Here is an 18775-nt window from a genome sequence, read left to right as displayed (position 1 = left end):
AAAACATTTAATTTTTTATCTTTACATTTTTAAAATTTTATAAAAAGTTAGAGAGAAATGTTATGTTATTAACAAATATATTAATAATATTTTTCCATATTAAAATTAAACAGCAACTGTTTATATTATTAAAAAATTTAAAAATGTTGTTACATCAGGTCCAATTGTTTTGCAAAATAAAATCACTTTTTAAATAAAGAGAAAATAATATTTCAGTCATATTTACAATTAATATTGTTAGCCAATTGAATTTTATGTATCTGATATCATTGTGTCTCTTGTGATAGATAATTTAGATTTTAGTTAAATTAGTTTCATTTAGATTTAATTTAGATTTTTTTCTGAAAAATACAAATAAATTGAATTTATTCGGAATATTTATATAAAGTTTCACGAGAATCAAGGAGATTGGAATTTACTGAAACTTTTCCCGAAATGTTCTTTGGATCTAATTTATTGAAAATATTTGTGCCAGACATGCGAATGTAGTTTTGTATCTATTGATCGCAAATACCGAATAAGCGAAAGCTGGAGAGCAAGGTTGAGGGTAGTGTTCGGGGTTGAATACAATGTCCGGCGCAGAATTTACAAGGGGTGAGGGACAAGGGGAATGATTTGGAATTAATCAGTACCGGTCTTCGGTAAATAACCGTAACGAGGATCCCTCGGTCAACTCGTTGAGCTCTCTAAGAATTTAAGGAAAGACTACACACACCGAGAGGCCGATAGATAATGAAGCTCAAGGTTTTCTAATAGCGTTCGAGAAATGCCAGTAATTTATTTGGCAGAATAATATTACACACCGTATTCTTTACGCGATACATTTATGTTATATAATTATATAATTTTATAATTTAATATAATTATATAATTTATAATTTAATATAATTTTTCTCTAACAATAATATATCTTTTAATATAAAAATAAAAATTAAATAAGATCGATAAAAATTTATTTTATAAAATATTGAACTTCTAGTTTTCGAAATTAGAAATTGTCTTTAAAGTTATTTAACTGCCTCTCCTCGCTTCTATTTTATCTCTGTTATCTCTCTCTATATATCCGTTTATTTTTAAAAACTTTTATAAATTCGATTAAAATATATTAAACTAATCTCGAATTATTCTGAAAAGAGGAACTGTGAAGAGGTTGAAATGGAATTGATTACATTTAATTATATTGTAACATATTCTGCTGGAAATATTTGATATCAATTACTAACCATTCGGCTAATTGACAGAATATAAATGGATAAGTGGTTATATATTGTATAGATTGTTTATATCCGAGTTGAAGTATATTATTGATATATTTTATATAATATAATAGTAAATTTAATTAAAAAAATTATATTTCATATTGTGTACAACTTTTTGAAGATAATAATGGATGAAAGAATCATTAAATTACAAATATTCATTATACAAACTAAAAGTAATCCTTTCTCATTTCAATTATCAGATAACAAAACTACGATAAATTAGAAATATAAATTATTGCAAAATAACAAAATTGAGAAATAATAAATTATGCAGAATATAATAGTAGTTTATAGCAATAATAAATTTATCAGAAATATAATAAAGTTACTTATTTTATAGATAATAAATTATCTAATAAAAATAATAAATTATTTAAAAATATGAATTATAATTATTTGGTAATATATTAATAATTTATCATTAGTATAATCAATATAATATCATTAATATAATTTTTAATCAATAATTTTTAAATAAATGATAAATTTATTATTATATTTAATATGATTTTAATATGTATTTGTTTTATATTGAATTTATTATGTTTTTTTCATTATTATATATTATTTGATTAGATATTATTTTAATATTGATTATAATAAATTTCATTATAATAAATTTTAATTTACTTATTTTTATTATAATAAACAGGTGCAAAGAGCTGTTTGAACGCAACAGTTAGCTGATTACACGTGATTCCTTGCTGAAAGCTTTTCTTATCCTCCCGAGAGACCAGCCCGAGGATGTGTCGCTGTTCGACTGTTGGACACTGGGATTTTTCCACGCGATATTCGTCAACTGCCTGATTATGTAATCTCTGTGATAAGAAAAATTAGAAAAACCACATCTCTGCGCGGATAGAATCAGGTAAGAATAAATTGCTCTGCTCGATTCTTGAGATTCCAAGGAATCTTCTTCCGAGTGATGAACCATTCGCCTGCTGATTACGTTGCATCGCAATAGAGATTGATAAACGCCGCCTTCAATTAGAGTCTGGTGTGCAACTCGCGTATACGTCCGCGTATAAATTATCTTTCGCCAGTTTTGAAGAAAACTTCGCAGATTTCCTCTCGCCGATGATTTATGTTCGCGTCGTTTAACAAGGTTTTTATTCGCGGTTGAAATTATAAGGATGATTTATATGCATGTCAATGGATTTTGCAAGGTATTTCTTTGACATAAAAATGCTCGCGGCATTTGAAGGTTTGGCGTATTCATATGTACAAAAGAATAAGAATATGTTCTTTTCACAATACTATGAATACTATAGTACTATGAACTTTTTGCATAAATGAAATATTTTGAAATGTCTTTTAAAATATTGCCAATATTTCACATGACATTTATAATCTAATTTGAATAGTGTTTAATTTGTGATTTTTCGCAAAAATCACGAATTTCAAATTGACCACTTTTCTACGAATATTTTGCTAAAAATCAGCTTTTTAACATCGAGATGAACTTTAGGTAGTGCTTGCGTTTTCCGGGGCTGCGACTCGCGGCGAGATGTAAATTGTATGCAGAGTTTTGAGCATGTAAATGTACCGCGGCAGGCATTCGTGACAGTTGCTGAGCGAGTTTGTGCGCGCAAACTTAAACGGACGCGGCCAAACGTGAAATCATAAAAGTTTCAGTTCTAAGATGTAACGGCAGAACCAGAAGCGCCAAATATAGCCAAGCCAATGTCACAGTTTATTTTAAGCTGTAATCGCCCGGAGGATTAAACTTCGGCTCGAACCTTCCAAATTCATTGTTTGAGTTTGGTCTTGATCCTCGCGCGACTTATACATCTAACTCCTTCACAAGGATCGTCACCTCACGTGCGACTCGGGATATTCTTTGACATATCGTAATTAACTGTCATTCGTTAGACGTAAAAGATATATAAATATTTTCCTTGATAACAGATATTATAACATACGTTACATATATAAAAATTTTATTATTTAAAGCATTTTAATTGAGATAAATTTATCCATAAATTAATCAGAAAATTAACAAAATAATTAAAATTAAAATTAAGCGGAAATAGATAAAGAAGTTTTTATTATTTGTTTAGAACTCTCTGAAATTTACTTTTCTGTAATTCAGAAGAATATTAATATTTTACTCTATATTTTTAAAAGAAAAATCTTGTCAAAGGGATAAACAGCTTTTAACTATGCGCAATCTCAATAAAAACAGAGAATTCTGAATATAAATTCCGTTAACTAACGCTATGTCGAGAATAACTGAACTACAGCAATAATTCCGCGTATTTAACGGCAATGAACCATCAAGACAGTTGAATGAGAAAATAAAAGAACTGAAGAAGAGTCCCCAGAAGAGAGACGCGTTCAAGGAGATTCTTGCTTCACAGCCAGGAAAAGCGGCATGAAAAGAGACCGAGAAGATGCTGCTAGTTCCTCGCCGCAATGCAGTTATGCTTTATGCGATTTACTTCGTGATGCCGCTCTCGTTGCGCTTTTCTTTGCAGGATAACGCGTACACGCCACATTGTCGCCGCCCGTAGGAAGAAAACGTGTATTGCTCCATAAAAGCGACAGAAGAGAGGAGAACCTTTGAATAAGTAGATAAGTTCGCGCGTTTGTATAAGATAAATGCCAGATTTTCCACGCGATCTCACTTTACAATTTACGAGACTAATATCTCTTTGAAAAATTCGATGTCAGACTTTCCTGCAAAAAAAAAACACACTTTAATCTATAGTTTTCCATAAAAATTAGAAGAATTATATTGCAACGCGCAAAATGATCAGATTGAAAAATCTAAAAGTCGTATTTATAAGGAAAAAAATAAATATGTGAAATAAAAATAAATCATAAATATTTCTAGAATTTCATATAAATTCAATTATGCATAAATATGCATATATATATTTCAAAATCAAATACACTTATGTAATAATTCTTACAATTAGATAAAAAAATCTTTTGTTTATTTTGTATCTTATCCGATTGGCTCGTGAAACATTGATAATAACGCACATCCACAAAAAAAAAGAAATAGATCATATACTTGTAAGGATGATAAAGATGATGTCGCGAAAGAGAATAAGACTCAGCATAGAAATGATATAACACGAAATTGATGTGTTTTATTTATATACAATATTTACAAAGGCGTAGTGTGAATCAAGTGGCTATATAAATGTCTTTGGTACGCTTGAACGCGCGCAGAAGCGTGTTCATTTCCTTTATTTCCTTCATTTCCGAAGTCTACAGTCTCCATCAGCTATGGTCCAGGGATCTTCTATACCTTGTTGAACGATAGTCGACGATCCGGAAGTTAGACAATGCAACAGACATCTGAATCTTCCCGTCTATCCCTCTAGAATGCCGCGCCGATCGCCCACTCCTCTTAATGTCTCACCACCCGGTGTTTGACCCTTAAATGCAGCTCTCCTGAATACTCCTGCTGATCGATTCCGAGTGCGGCCTTTGAAGACTGTAGAATGTCTGAAGTAGACCAAGAGAACGAAAATAGAGTGAAAGAAAAGGTAAAAGATAGAAGAGATTGTAACAAATAAAATTATTGTTGTAAAACAAATTGTGTGATCGTTGAACAAGAAATATTTTGAAATGATTAAAGATTTGCATTTTATGTAAGAATTTATACACACAATTTTGTAAATCAACAAAACTGTTAAAAATTTTATTTAACATTTTGTTTTTAAAATTATATGAAAAAAGATAAGAGAAAAACATGCAAGAAAATATTTATATACTATGATACCATCGTTGATATGATATTATTGCCGAATTCAATCGAAAAGATATTTGTTTACGGTTTAAAGTTAAAAGACCTGTCCCGATGGAAATATACGATACCACTTAGAAAAATGAACAGGCGACGACCGGAGAGGAATTGAATTCAAGATCTATTTGCGGAAAACTTCTCTTATTTATGTTAGTTGGACTATCATAGAATTTTCATAGCGAGTACTTTTATAGTATTTTTATAATACCATAGAATAATATATATATATATATATATATATATATATATATATATATATATATATATATATATATATGTCGCTGGCGACGGATCCCAAGAATTTTCGAATGTTGAAACTTGAAATTGAAAAATACATTCCCGAATAAATAATCCTTACTTTAATCGGAGTCTCTAAAAATATATTATGTCAAGTTTCTGTAAGAAACTCACACATTTTATAAAATATAAAATTTACATAATTACCGAGATCTCTCAGTAAAGTGATGTTTCCAAAGAAAAGGTAGAGAAAAGAAATGTTCTACAACTTTAAATATTTCAGTGAATTTTTAAAATAGCTTAAATTTAACAACAAACAAACTACAATACTTTATCTCGACACAATTATACTTTTTCCTTATCCAGAATAAACGTATCAGACGCAACGGAAACGTTTTCTCGCTCACTAAATCTGATTCGCAAGAAGATGGCGATAAGTGAAATCATAAAGCAGATCGAATCAAATTCGAAAGTGCTTTTCTGTGTTCGGGATTATTAGGGAACATATGCAGATATATGCGTTCACTCTAAATCTCCTTAAATCGGAAGTTCCTAAAATTCTGCGCGATTTCATCCTTTTTTAATTATTTTATAAGTTCTTGTGTTCTCCTCTATTGCTCTACTTAAAAAAAAATAGGCATGATAGGCATTTAAGATTGATATATATAAAAGCATAAAATTTTTTAATTACTTTGATGAAAAAACTTTGCTTTTTATATATTTCAAGATCAATTAGATTTATCTATTATTACATAAAAAATTTTATCATAAATAATATAACATTCCAAGTAATTCTTATAAACATTATTTTCACCATTAATCTCTCACTTCGGGAAATCTTTTCTTATTATTTAAAAGCAACTTTTTTTTTCAACTTTTCTCCTATGAGAGCGAGCTGGCCTTTAGAATTTAGGAACTAATGCCTTAGCAGATTACTCACGTTCGGCGATGCTCTCGGGTAATCTGAATCTTCTAGGACATCGTGGGACGTCTCACGTCCTTCCAGTTGACGTGGTCTTCGTGGCAGAGACCCGTAACGAGGAAGCTTTCTGTCTGAAAGAAGTCCCGGGACGGATTTAGCGTCAATCGTATAATCGGTTTGAAGTAAGCCTGCGGATTTCGCAAAGTATTTTGAACTTCTCTCTCAGCGGCAACTTTAGCAACTTTAGCTAGTTTCCTTCTCGCGAGGCGGCACTCTCGATTGCTCCTTACTGTTTTGTTTGCGAAAGTTTCGCGGCTTGCGAAGGAAAATTGGAGATGCCCGGAAGCATCGGAATGCTTTTATTTCGGACATTGTGGGAAAACCGAGAAACCGCATTCGAGACTTTACCAATAACAATAAAAAAAATAGTGAAACATGTTCTTATCCTTCGAATAATGTGTATTTGCTACCTGACTGGCGGATAATCCATTCGAAGCTATAGTATTGTTATTAAATTACATTGATTCAACTGCTGCTAAATTTTATGGAAAATATTAAACGTTATGATTATTAAATTTTAATTTTCTAACAAAATAGATTTAACAGGAATTTATTTTCACACATGTTTCGTGAATTCAAGATTTATGGGTTCAATGTAATTATTTTTTCTATCTTAATGCATATATCTGATTCTTGTTAAATATTAATTAAATTATAATAGATGTATTACATTGTCAATTTTAATTAGCAAGATTGTGATCTAAAATCATGCGAAACATTATTGCTTCTTTTGAAACTTCTATACAGATACAATCCTCTCTCGCATGGATTACAGAACGCATACGTATTCCTGCGTGTACCATATATACATACATGTATGCATATGCATGTATTCCCGTGCTCTGCGTGATGCATATGCCGATATCCCAGAGCTGTCCGTATACCATATGTGCAATTTTCTTGAGAGTACCATTAATGCACCCTATCCTGTCTAAGGCAAAACCCGATATTCTTGAAATCCTCGTATAAATACGACAGTTTCATCAGTCTAAGTAGAAATTCACCGAATGAGATGGCCGGTTATGCCCGGACGATATGCTTTCGGTCCTTTCTTAAAGGGGCGCTTGTAAGATTTAAATGGCAAATCCCTATCTCAACGTTTTGTGATTTAATACAGTGAATTTTCTCGCAATGCTTCAAGAGCATTTTACTAACTGTAAAAGGTAAATTAAAAGAAATTGATACAGGATATTGTTCGATATAAATCTGCTTAAAAATTCCGAGGTTTATTTCTCTTTATCCATTGTAATTTCGTATCAATTTAAATCATTCAATTCTTTAATACATTGCAAAATTAGAGATAAATAAAAAGAGAAAAAAAATCCAAACCTTCTTAAAATGTTAGTCTAAATTTACGAATCAAATTTTTCTATGCCAAGTTCTTTTAATCTATCTATACTTTTCACGAAAATTTTTTCATCGATAAATAAACATAGAATTTTTTAAATTAAGCAAACTTACCGGTGAGATGATTGGTCAAGGCCGTCGTGGGTATAAGATCCGGATTGCCGTCCTCCTCCTCGCCCTTTCCCGCGAAAGTAGCTATGCTAGGCTGCTGCGGCGGTTTCGGCTTCGCCGGGGTGGCCGCGTGCCTTCTCCAGAGCGCCATTAGCACACCGGTCACGATTAACCCCAAACCGGTCGCTGTGCCACCAAGTCCAATCAATATCGGTGACATATCGACCGAGGACGTCGATTCGCCTGCGAATGAAATATCTACTCTAGTCCCATCGGTCTATAAATAATGTATCCCACGTGGTGGCAATCTTCTTCCGGCAACTCTTATGTAATAGGGTTGTGTCAATCTAGATGCGTTTTATATATTTATCTGCGGTATATTATATAGAGAAAAACTAGAGTATATTTTGTATTATATAGTTTATCGTTATATATTATCATTGTTAGAATTAACACTATTATCTTGCTATAATCGTCACTTATTATTACTATTATTATTATTATTATTATCACCATATCAAATATTAGAGGAAATAAGTATTTCCTTTTATACATAAATCCTTGTCAATAATTAACTAATATTGCATATATATATATATTTAGAAATTTTTATTCTTCGATGTACGCTTTTGTCAAAGTTATGTTCTCTCTTCGACTCTGATCAATTACATCTCTCTTTCAGCTTCTCTCAATCAATCGATCTATCTGTCTGTTCATCTAACGTCTGTTCCTATCGCATTCCTTCTTCTCGACAAATCGGTACATTCGCGTACATACGCCTGCTTAAGATTTCGCACAGTGGCTGTGGTCAGCCGCGTATCAGACGCGACCGAGCGTTCCAATTTACCTGTCCGACGTCTCTCGTTCTCGGCAGGCTCGTGCGGACCTTCGTCGGCACGAGCCGTAATCTGTTTCCAATTAAGGCACGGCGTTGGATCCGATCGTTTCGAACTTCGTGGCAGGTTGCATTACGGTAGCCTAACGCTGCGGCTGATTTGTGAGTCGCTCGCTTTGCGAGGTGCAAGAACAGACGAAAGAGAGATAGAGAGATAGAGAGAAAGAGAGAGAGAGAAAGTCTGAGAGCTATGCAGCGGATTAGGAATAGCTCCGGTTCTGTGGGAACGACGCGCCCGACGCTCGCGTCGTTTCCGCGCCGTCGTTAATCATTCGGCTTTAAACCGCGGAACGGGTGTGCGTATACGTGTGCGAGCGTGTACACCGGGTGTCCCGAAATTACTCCTCTTCTTCGACTAACGCTGTCCGGCAAAACCGATTCATCTGACAAAAATCTCTCACCGGCACACAGTAATCATTTTGTTAATTATTTCTTGATTCTAAAAAAGGCTAATGTGAAATTTTGGAATAATACACACATCGAATGTGCTTTCTGTAATTATGTAAATATTATATATTTATCAAGTTCCTATCAATATTTTTACGCGATAGAAACAGAAAAATAATTTGGAAGATTCCAATTGTAATTTGAAAGTTTAGAAGTATCCCATATACAATTTAACACAGTTTGCGATAAATAAGGTCTTATATGAAAATTCTGTCTAAAGTCCGAAATTAACTGAAGATTGTAGATATGACACGTTTGCAGTCAGAAGATTACGTAGAGTATATCGGGGTTATTACTATTCCAAATTTTTAACCAAAGAAATTTATTTTATGATCTTTAAAAATTTTCAACGTTGCACATCACGATAATTAAATCTCAAGCCAAAATTCTGAAATTAGATAGAGAAGAATATTGCTATATCTATTAGGAATTTTAAAATCGACACAAAATCCTTTTTCTTTAATTGCTCAAAATATGAAAACTACTAGTACCTCAATATTTTCGTTAATGAAAATTCGATTAGATTAATCAAAATACAATTTCCAGAGTATTTGATATAAATTGCGAGTATCGTAGCGAGGCTTGTAATTCGATCGCCTTGTAAACAGGTATCCATTGAAGTTGCGCGTCGCATCGGCACGTTACAAACAACCGGCCAGCTAATTTGTTTCCAATTAACAATCAAGTTTCAGTTAAATGCTAATTAACAAAGCACAAAGTGCGTCTATTTACCACCATTGGTTGCGAGGCATAATTGAATGCGAACGAAGCATCGAGGAAACACATTAAAGGAAGGCAACCTATCACGAGGCGAAGAGAGAACACGCTCCTTCTTTCCTTTAACAGCAACAAAAGGCCCGCATTCTTTTACGTCCTTTCGCGTTGAAACGAACCGTGGTATGCGACCTGTGTCCTGCTTTTGTGATATTCGCTACTGACAATCGACGATTCTCTCGATAAATTACGAAACAAGGAGGATTAGTATTTAAATACGACGCCATTGTTTCCATCTACGACGTGAAAATAGTTAAAATATAATTAAATATAAAAAGCTTTAAATATGACAGTTTTTCAGAAATTAATTTTTCCTTAGATATAATTATTAGTCAATTTTTTTTTAATTGATAACGTTATGTTTTTGATAGTTCTTTCTTAAATTTTTTAATACGACTTAACAATTAATTTCAAGTAGAATTTATATTAATACACAATTTAAACTCTTGCAAATTTTATTAAAATCGTTACGATGTTTAATGTTGAAAATACGCAGTGACCGAATTTCTCTGGTATGTAAACTAAAATATGTAAAATGAATTATACATAATTAGAAACTACATTTGTAAGCTTATCCTTATCGCATCTCTGCGATTTCTCATCCGTGAATTAACGAAAGCGACGATCACTTTCGATAGAGAAAATCCTGTCTCTACTGGGTGTCGAGAAAATGGAGAGAAAGCGAGCGCGATGCGAACGCAGGGAAAAGCGAAATGCATAATAATGGCTCATAAATTTTGACGCTCATAAATTTTCTGTGAGGGTCGATCGCGCATGTTTCAGCGAAACCGGCAACGAGCTCGACCAAAGCTGACCTCGTTTGCGCGCGCCGAACTATTCAACAGGGATCATTTACATGTCGTCGCTAGCATTTCCGGTTGAGATGGCGTCACAGCCATTCAAATTGAAGGATAGAACTTAACACGCTTGTTCCTCAAATATGCAAACAGGAGCAAGAAAAACGTAAATCCGTAAATTATCGCTTTAGGTAATAATTTTTACAAAATGATACATTTTCGTAATACACTTTTTTTACATAAATTTTTTTGCATAAATTTTATAATACGCAATTTTGATTCTATTTTTATGTATGTGATTACATGTATAATGTTAATAAGATTTTTAAATTCACATGATTTTTTAAATTTATATTAATTTTATATCACACACACACACACACACATACAATAATTCATATTACTGCATATACATATATTTAACAATGTGTATGCATGATGAATTCATGTTAACCACTTCTCTTCTGTAACAATGGCAATTTTTGTATCTCTTGTTTTGATAGAAAAATATGCTATGGATTGTAAACATCTCGAATTCGAGCGTACCATTTTTATTAGAATATGTTTGTTTGCAATCTTTTGTGGTCAAACAAAGCGAAACTCTTCATAATTGTAATTTCTGCAGTGGGCACTTTTTATGGAACATAAAAAAAAAAAAAAAAAACGCGGGAGTTTAATACACAAAAATCGGCAGAGTGCAGATTTTCTCGCGCAATATGCTATTTTTATCATACATTGTATTTTTGCTACCAAAGAGTCCGAATGAATAACAGGCGAACGGCCAGCTAGTCGATCGATAAACTACGATTTGACGTGAACGTCAATTCGCGTAAATTGAAAACGGAATAAAGGATGCACGATAAAAGGAGGAAAAGAGTTTTGGTTCTAGTGCGGATACATAGTGCGGATATCGATTCTATGCGCTCATGATTATTTGCATCATGAATGAAAGAATTAAGGAAAGGATTACTCTGAAATTTCCCTAGAGCTGTTCTCCATAGATTTTTACCTATGCATAATTTATGAGCTTTTTATCATGCAAACTATATTATGAACTATGTAAAATACTATGCATGTAGAAAAGAATTTAATTTTTATATTGATGCCTTTTTGCCGTAGCATGTGCCAAAGAATATAATTATCATTTAAGAACAAATATTTTTAATGAATAATTCTTTTTTATATATCAATAATATAGGTAATATTAATTGCGTTATTTTCTCATTAATTTTTTTTCTTCGGATTGAAGTGATTATACAAGTAATACATAATATAATATAACTTCATTATCTCTCCTTTTTTTTTAAATATATCGAATGTTTGATAGTTGATATAATCGACAAAGATACGACGGTTAGGTTAACAAAATTATTGAAAGTAATAATTTTAAACAACCGAAGGTTAAATTTTAATTGTAATTTAATCAACTCTTTTTTCGTATCTCTAAATTTTAGTTCTAGAAGAAGACGGATAGTCTCTTAAAATAATATTGAAATTTGGTATTAGCAAAACTAAGGATTTTTATTCTTCGACAAGAGATTACCAATTTTCACGGATTATATCATCAATTACCAAATAGTTGGTGTAAAATCATGAGTTGGATCATAGCTCTTTGCGGCACTGATCACGAGCGAGTTATTTCTTCGCTCGTTACCGCGTGACGATAGTCGTGATTGGACTTGACGGAAACTTACCGGTAAACTTGGCTACTCCTTTCAAGACGACCTCTATAGCGTATGGCTCGCTCGAACCTTTCGCGTTTATCGCGTAAAGCTCGACCTTTGCCGGCTTGAGCATCTGAAACTGCCAAGAAGGGCTCGATGACTCCAGACGCCGTTTGCCTACGAAGGCGACGAATTTCTGAGGCAGACCGCCGTCGTATCCCTCGACGCAGGATATCCTTACCCAGGAACCGTTCAGGTTGTAGGTGGTGCAGTTCTGCAACGGGTAAGGTCTGCCTGCGAAGAAGATGCGGCTTTGGAGATCGTGAGAACTGAGAGAGAGAGAGAGAGAGAGAGAGAGAGAGAGAGAGAGAGAGAGAGAGAGAGAGAGCAAGAGAGAGAATGGGGTATTTGATTAGGGATAGAAGACACGAGACCCTCAAAAAGAAAGCACAGTTCATTTTTCGAATCAATTTATTTTCTTCTCGTTTTGCTTTTTGTTCTTGTCTTTCTCTTCTATTCTTTACTAAAAATCCTCCTAACTTTTATCTTTTGGAGCTCTCTTAAATGTTGGACAAAAAGTCATTCTCCGTGATAAAATGTGCAGGTTTATATATTACGTATAAAAAAATGTTCTTCCAATTACGTTTCTGATATTTTCAACTGCAAAACATAAAATTCGTAGATAAATCAGCAAGATCAATCTTCAGACAAACACGTTACCAACGCTATTTTTCATATTTACAAAGATAAATAGAAATATTTATTTGATGCAATATTTGATAAAATAACAAACAGCAACAATTTAGTAAGCAAATATTTTAAAAGATTTTACAATTAGCGTTATACGTACATATAAACATTTAATATGATCATAGATTTACATATTATGTGCTGTTATTATCTAAATGTAATTAAACCAGTTAATATTTTTTTTCTCATTGTATACGGCCGTTGTTATTTTTCCTCAAATCGATTAATTCGATTTGAGGAAAAATAACAGCGACTATGAGATCGATTAATGGTCTCTTCTCCACTTAAGTTAATATATATATTTTTGTCATATTTCCATTTATTTTGAATCTCGTTCCAGTATATTATAAATTTATCTCTTTATGTTTATCTTTTTTTACGAGGAAAGTTTAAGCCGCTACAAGAGCGCCAAAATTGAAATTCTGACGATATAAGAAAAATAAGATTGCCGCAATGCGCGCGTTTCACAAATTTCGCTTTATTACCCAGCGAAAATTACGCCGCGTTTTTAAGGCAATAAGATTATATTATACGCGAAACCATTATTATCAGATACGCCGGTGGTGCATTAGCCGAGAATCCATATTATATACCTACAAACGCGACTAAAAAAATTCTACTATCAGCCATTACATATCGTTTTATAATTTTTCGCACTATAAAAAATCCATAAATTAATAATCAGACTAGCTCTTAGCAAAATTCTGTTTCTCGTGAACATGTAACGACGCATCAAAGATTGTTCCATTCTCTGTGTGATCTTTTCAAAGATAGAAGGTTAGCACACTCGATCCATTTAATTTCCCTTATATTTTTTCAGTTTTAGTTTCTAAGTTAATAACATAAGTTAATAACATTTGTAATATTATATAATGTAAGAAATATAATGAAATGTAACACACAGAGAGATAGCGGTGAAATTGCGGATTTTTCTCTCGCGAATTCTCCAAAAGCATCGCGGCCAATGCGAGATTCTCTCAGTTGTTGCGAATGTAACAAGAAGAAGAACACGAAAGATCATTGCGGTGTATCTTGCCGACGTATGTCCTGTCCATTATTACACGGTTCCATTGCATTTATTTTCGTCCTGTATCGCGCAATTGCTTTTGCCATCGCTAATCTCCCGGAAAGTGCAAAACGGAAGAAAATAGCCCGGAGAAAGAGAGGAAGGCTAATAGCACTGTCGTTGCTCACAGACGGCGGCTACGGATTAAAGCGCCAGTTTTAAAGCGCTTATTTTCCGTCATCTGCTTTATTATCCATGCTCATATCGCGAGTATAATCTCCAAGATCGCCAGATCCGTTCTCAAGGGGAAAAATGCGGAAATTTATAATTATCTCCTTTTTTCCCTGAATAAAAAATTACATTACTCGGAGAAAATTTATGTAGTTTCAGTATTCTTAATATCTTCAATCGCGTATTTTTTGACAAATTTATAGCCAATACGTTTTCAAGATAAATTTCATACAATGTACTTTATTTGTGACTCTGTTTAATTTTTATTATTAACTCTCTATAATTATATTTTAAATTAAATTCTTCTCTCTTTAAGCAAAGTTCCCTCGAAAAATTCAAACCTATTGATTCTTAAGTTTAATTGATTATAATTGTTGAATTATTATTATATATATATATATATATTTATATTATTTATATACAACTTTTTGAGTTGATTTTTTAATATATGTTATCAAAAAAATGAATGGAAAGAAAACCAATTAGTCACTCAATTACTTGCGCATATGACAGTAAAAGATGTTACTGAGAAAAAAATTAAAGTTTTGACAGTTTTCTAACACGATACCGTATCGCGATATTACATACACTGCTCATTAAAAATCGAAAATTAGCTTCAACTTATATTTACACAAAATCTAAAATATTACTGTTGTTTTCATCTTTATGAATTTGATATGTTTCCGCTGATATTTGCATTCGAAACTCGCAATCGCTCTCTAAAATTGAACCTATTCAATGCCGTATTATGTGCGAACGAATAAAAAAGGTGTACATAAAAATTTTATGATTTTAAAAGCATAAAAAGTCTGAAAATAACGAAAATGTTTTTCGCAATCGTTTTTCACGAAATTAGTTTTTCGCATTAATAGATCGTTTAAATTGAAGCGAAAATGTTCCGAACAAACAATTTTTCGTATGTAATTAACATCGTTCAATAGATATTTATTTTTGTATACAGGGTGTAACAGAGTCATATAAAAATCACTCTGAATTTTTTAAACGGAACCCCCTTCTTTTCATTACATATTCTTGTAGCTTACCAAAAGGCTTACCTCGAGAGCTTTCCGAAATACTATAATAAAGTATTTTTTCATCAAGTACTTTTTGAGTTATTTTATATTTTAATCTGATATATTTTGATATAAAAAATAAAATATTTTACGAGATATTTAATTTTTTATATTAAAATATGTCAGATTAAAATATAAAATAACTCAAAAAGTACTTGATAAAAAAATACTTTATTAGTGTTTTGGAAAGCTCTCGAGATAAGCTACAAGAATATGTAACGGAAAATAGAGGGTTCCATTTAAAAAATTCAAAATGATTTTTATATTATGACCTTGACGATGCTATTCAAGGTTATACTAATATTATTATATAACTTAGAGCCACTTAGAGCTCTACAACTTCTGGATGAAAATGCATTGTTTTTCATGAAAATGCATCGTTTCCTCAAAAAATTGCTGATACGGGCGCTCTGTTACACCCTGTATACATGGTATTTATTATATACGTGGGTAAAACGTATTATATTTGTGTAAATAATAAATAATATTATGTGGAATTTTAATAATGATTACCCAGTATCGATACACGATTATCAAGCATCGAATCTGGAAATGCCGCGCGCGCAGGAAAACGCGTATTCGGTAATTATATAAGGAATACATTGGACCGATATACGAAATAAATTATATGTCCAATTACCGTGAACGGACAGGTCATACTAGCCGAAGCGGGAAAAGAATAGTCCGCGGTGCTTACGGCAAACTAAAATCGATTTGGTTACCCGTCCGTCGACGAGGCGATATCGCGGACCGTTGAAAACACGGGCAACCCATGACTGCGAAACGGACAAAACTTCTCCGGTCCGACACGAGGATTCAGGAGCTAGCACGACGGCGAGGGCGACAGCGGTGGCGGTACGACAGGCGTTATACCTCGTAATGAACATATTCAATTACGGTTTTCATTAAATTCCCGCAAAAAAGCGCGCGACCGACGCGGGCGAATTTCAACGTGGCGTCTCCCGTTGTGCAACGTCCCGCGTTTCTCTCTTCCTCTTTTCTTTTCTTTTCTCTTCTTTTTCTTCCTCCTCTCTTTTTCTTAATCCTCGCGACTTCTCTCGTCAAATTTCCGCAAGTCGTGACGCGAGTGAGAAAGCGCGTACGTTTGGCATCAAAATTTTTAATTCATTCGACTTACGTATTATATTAATCCGTGCCTATATAATAATGAGCTTCATTAATGTGAAATAAAAAATATGACATTTGTTAAAATATTTTCTAAGAAGAAATTTAATTAGCCAACGTATCTGCATTTTAGGATCGTTGCGATGAACAAGCCGCGTATTTACATATACGTAATTATTGACGTAAATACATAATAATTGACAATATTGAATTTCGAAAAGCTCGGAAGATCGGTTTGCAAATATTATCCTTCGCGATGTATAGGTTAACGTGGTCAGATTATAATATGTTTCTACGCGGGTATTGTATTATTTGATTATAATATTAATAAAGAGATGGCTTTAATTACGTGCTATAAACTGCTAAATTATTCTGGTACAATAATAGTTATATTTCCACAAATTATGGATTAATGTTTGTACACAATATAATAACAATGAACACACGCAATATACAATGAATGCGTGGAACAGAATAACAATGATAGTGAAGAGCAATCATTTGAGGAACATATATCTCAAATAGATAATATTGTCGTACCTTGGATCGCGCATTCGCCGTTTTGTAAATGGTTAAGTATATTAAATATGCTGTTTTAACTTTAAACAGCCCTTTCGCGACTAGCATATGCATATAGAAATAGGAAAAATAAACCATCTGTATTATTCAATGTTTGCGAACGCGGATAGTAATTAAAAATTATTTTATTCACTATAAAAAATATTTTCGAACGAATATAAAAAGCTTGTACAAATATCAAATGGTCTGTCGCGTTACTTATTTCTCATATTAAATAAAAATGAGCCGAAGAAATGATCACGAACTTTAACCAATATGAGAAGATATCGCAATCCACCAAAGATAAATTTTACATTTTTACCTTTGTGATAAAAATTAGGTACATATCTATATATTGTATATATTAAAAAGAGATGATATTTTTATATTGTAGAAACATATGTGCACAGTTGTTGTCAGGCGATATTCTAACAAATAATTTTTCAGCAAAAGCTAGAACACTACACTATTGAATATTTGTTGCGTACTGGCAACTGATAGTTTATGGATTTTGGAAATCTGCTTCTTTGTTTTTTTTTTTTTTTTTTTTTTACACACGTGTTTCCCCAGTTAATAGTATTTTGAGTTATATAAATAAATATAAAATAAAACAAATCAGATTTGACATAAAAATTGAGCATAGTGCAAAGTAAAAATAAATAAACAATTTATACTGAACTATGTGCAACAAATATACTGCTCTTTTTCTATAATGAAATTATTACTAAAATAGTTTGAAAAACATATCGTATAGTATTATACTTGTAATTTTTTGTTTAAACTAACTAACTTCCTTGCAATCTTTAGATATCTATTCTATTATTCAAGATTGTACACCTTATCTCTGGGTTAATGATTAAGATGAAAAAACAAGTATAGTAAAGTGGTAGGGGACTAAACTTGCACAAACCTGCGGCAATGACTTGATAAAGGCAGGGTTGTTTGGAATGACCTACGGCATTGGTGGCCCAGCAGCCCAGGACCCCATAATCCATATCGGTCGATGGGGTGTAATTAAGCCTGCTGGTTGTGCCCTCGTTGGTGTACTTGGTGGACGGAATGTCGCTGAGGTCGCCGCTGCTATTGAAGGTCCAATGGAAGGTTACATTGGTGGGGTTGGCCTCGACCTCACAAACTAAACTTATGGTTTCGTGCTTCAGAGCACCGTGCACTTCCTCTGGCATGTTGATCGGTGGTGGGGTGGCGTTCTGGAGTCTCCAGCTTCCGCCTGAATTCAGCACGTGCTTGCAAACGGGGGCGACTGCAGCATAACGTATAGATTTTGGCAGTTCACTATGTATTCTAGGCAGAAACCCACGAGAACAATACAATCGAGATAAATCATAAGCTAAGGGAAAAATGTGAAACAAAATATAAAATAAGATTGCATATATATAATTTAAAATGAAATATAATCAAGAGTGTACCGCGTTATCATCTTATAATATTCCAAAGTAGATAAATATACACAACATTCCAAAAGTATAAAACAATATATAATTAAAAAAAAAAAAAACTTTTTATATCCTAAAAATTGAGCTATTTTTAAACCGTTGAAACTCGAAAAATCATCGTAGACAAAAAATTAAAAAAGCGTTTTTAAGTTTCAACTTTAACACGCCCTATTGGTGGTTGAAAAAAATTTTTCTTCCTTGTTCTGTGCTTTAGAAAAGAATCCACTGTTTTATTCCTTAAAATTATGTATTTTTGACACTCTGCAGCACGATAAAAAAATTTCTCTCGAAAAATTCAACTC

The 18775-nt window shown here is 32.7% G+C and overlaps 1 protein-coding gene across 4 annotated transcripts in view; it reads right to left on the bottom strand.

Annotated features, from left to right (window-relative positions):
* Window positions 1–4242: 4242 nt before the first annotated feature.
* LOC138940677 (nephrin) overlaps window positions 4243–18775 on the bottom strand; it is a 224172-nt gene continuing 209639 nt past the window's right edge. For 3 of the 4 annotated variants that reach the window (XM_070309785.1, XM_070309784.1, XM_070309786.1), the window contains exons 11-15: window positions 17930–18280; window positions 12307–12570; window positions 7703–7942; window positions 6200–6312; window positions 4245–4721 (exon numbers count right to left, since the gene is read on the bottom strand). In XM_070309785.1, the coding sequence (XP_070165886.1) occupies window positions 4653–4721; window positions 6200–6312; window positions 7703–7942; window positions 12307–12570; window positions 17930–18280 (1037 nt within the window). In that variant the 3' untranslated portion in view covers window positions 4245–4652. Of the gene's footprint in view, window positions 4722–6199; window positions 6313–7702; window positions 7943–12306; window positions 12571–17929; window positions 18281–18775 lie in introns of all 4 variants that reach the window. The other variant, XM_070309787.1, reaches the window with a different exon arrangement.

This window comes from Polyergus mexicanus, unplaced genomic scaffold (assembly GCF_030449975.1).
Source record: "Polyergus mexicanus isolate NDT 795.1 unplaced genomic scaffold, iyPolMexi1.0 SCAF_17, whole genome shotgun sequence".
Lineage (NCBI taxonomy): Eukaryota > Metazoa > Arthropoda > Insecta > Hymenoptera > Formicidae > Polyergus > Polyergus mexicanus.
This window is presented reverse-complemented; position numbering and strand designations above follow the sequence as displayed.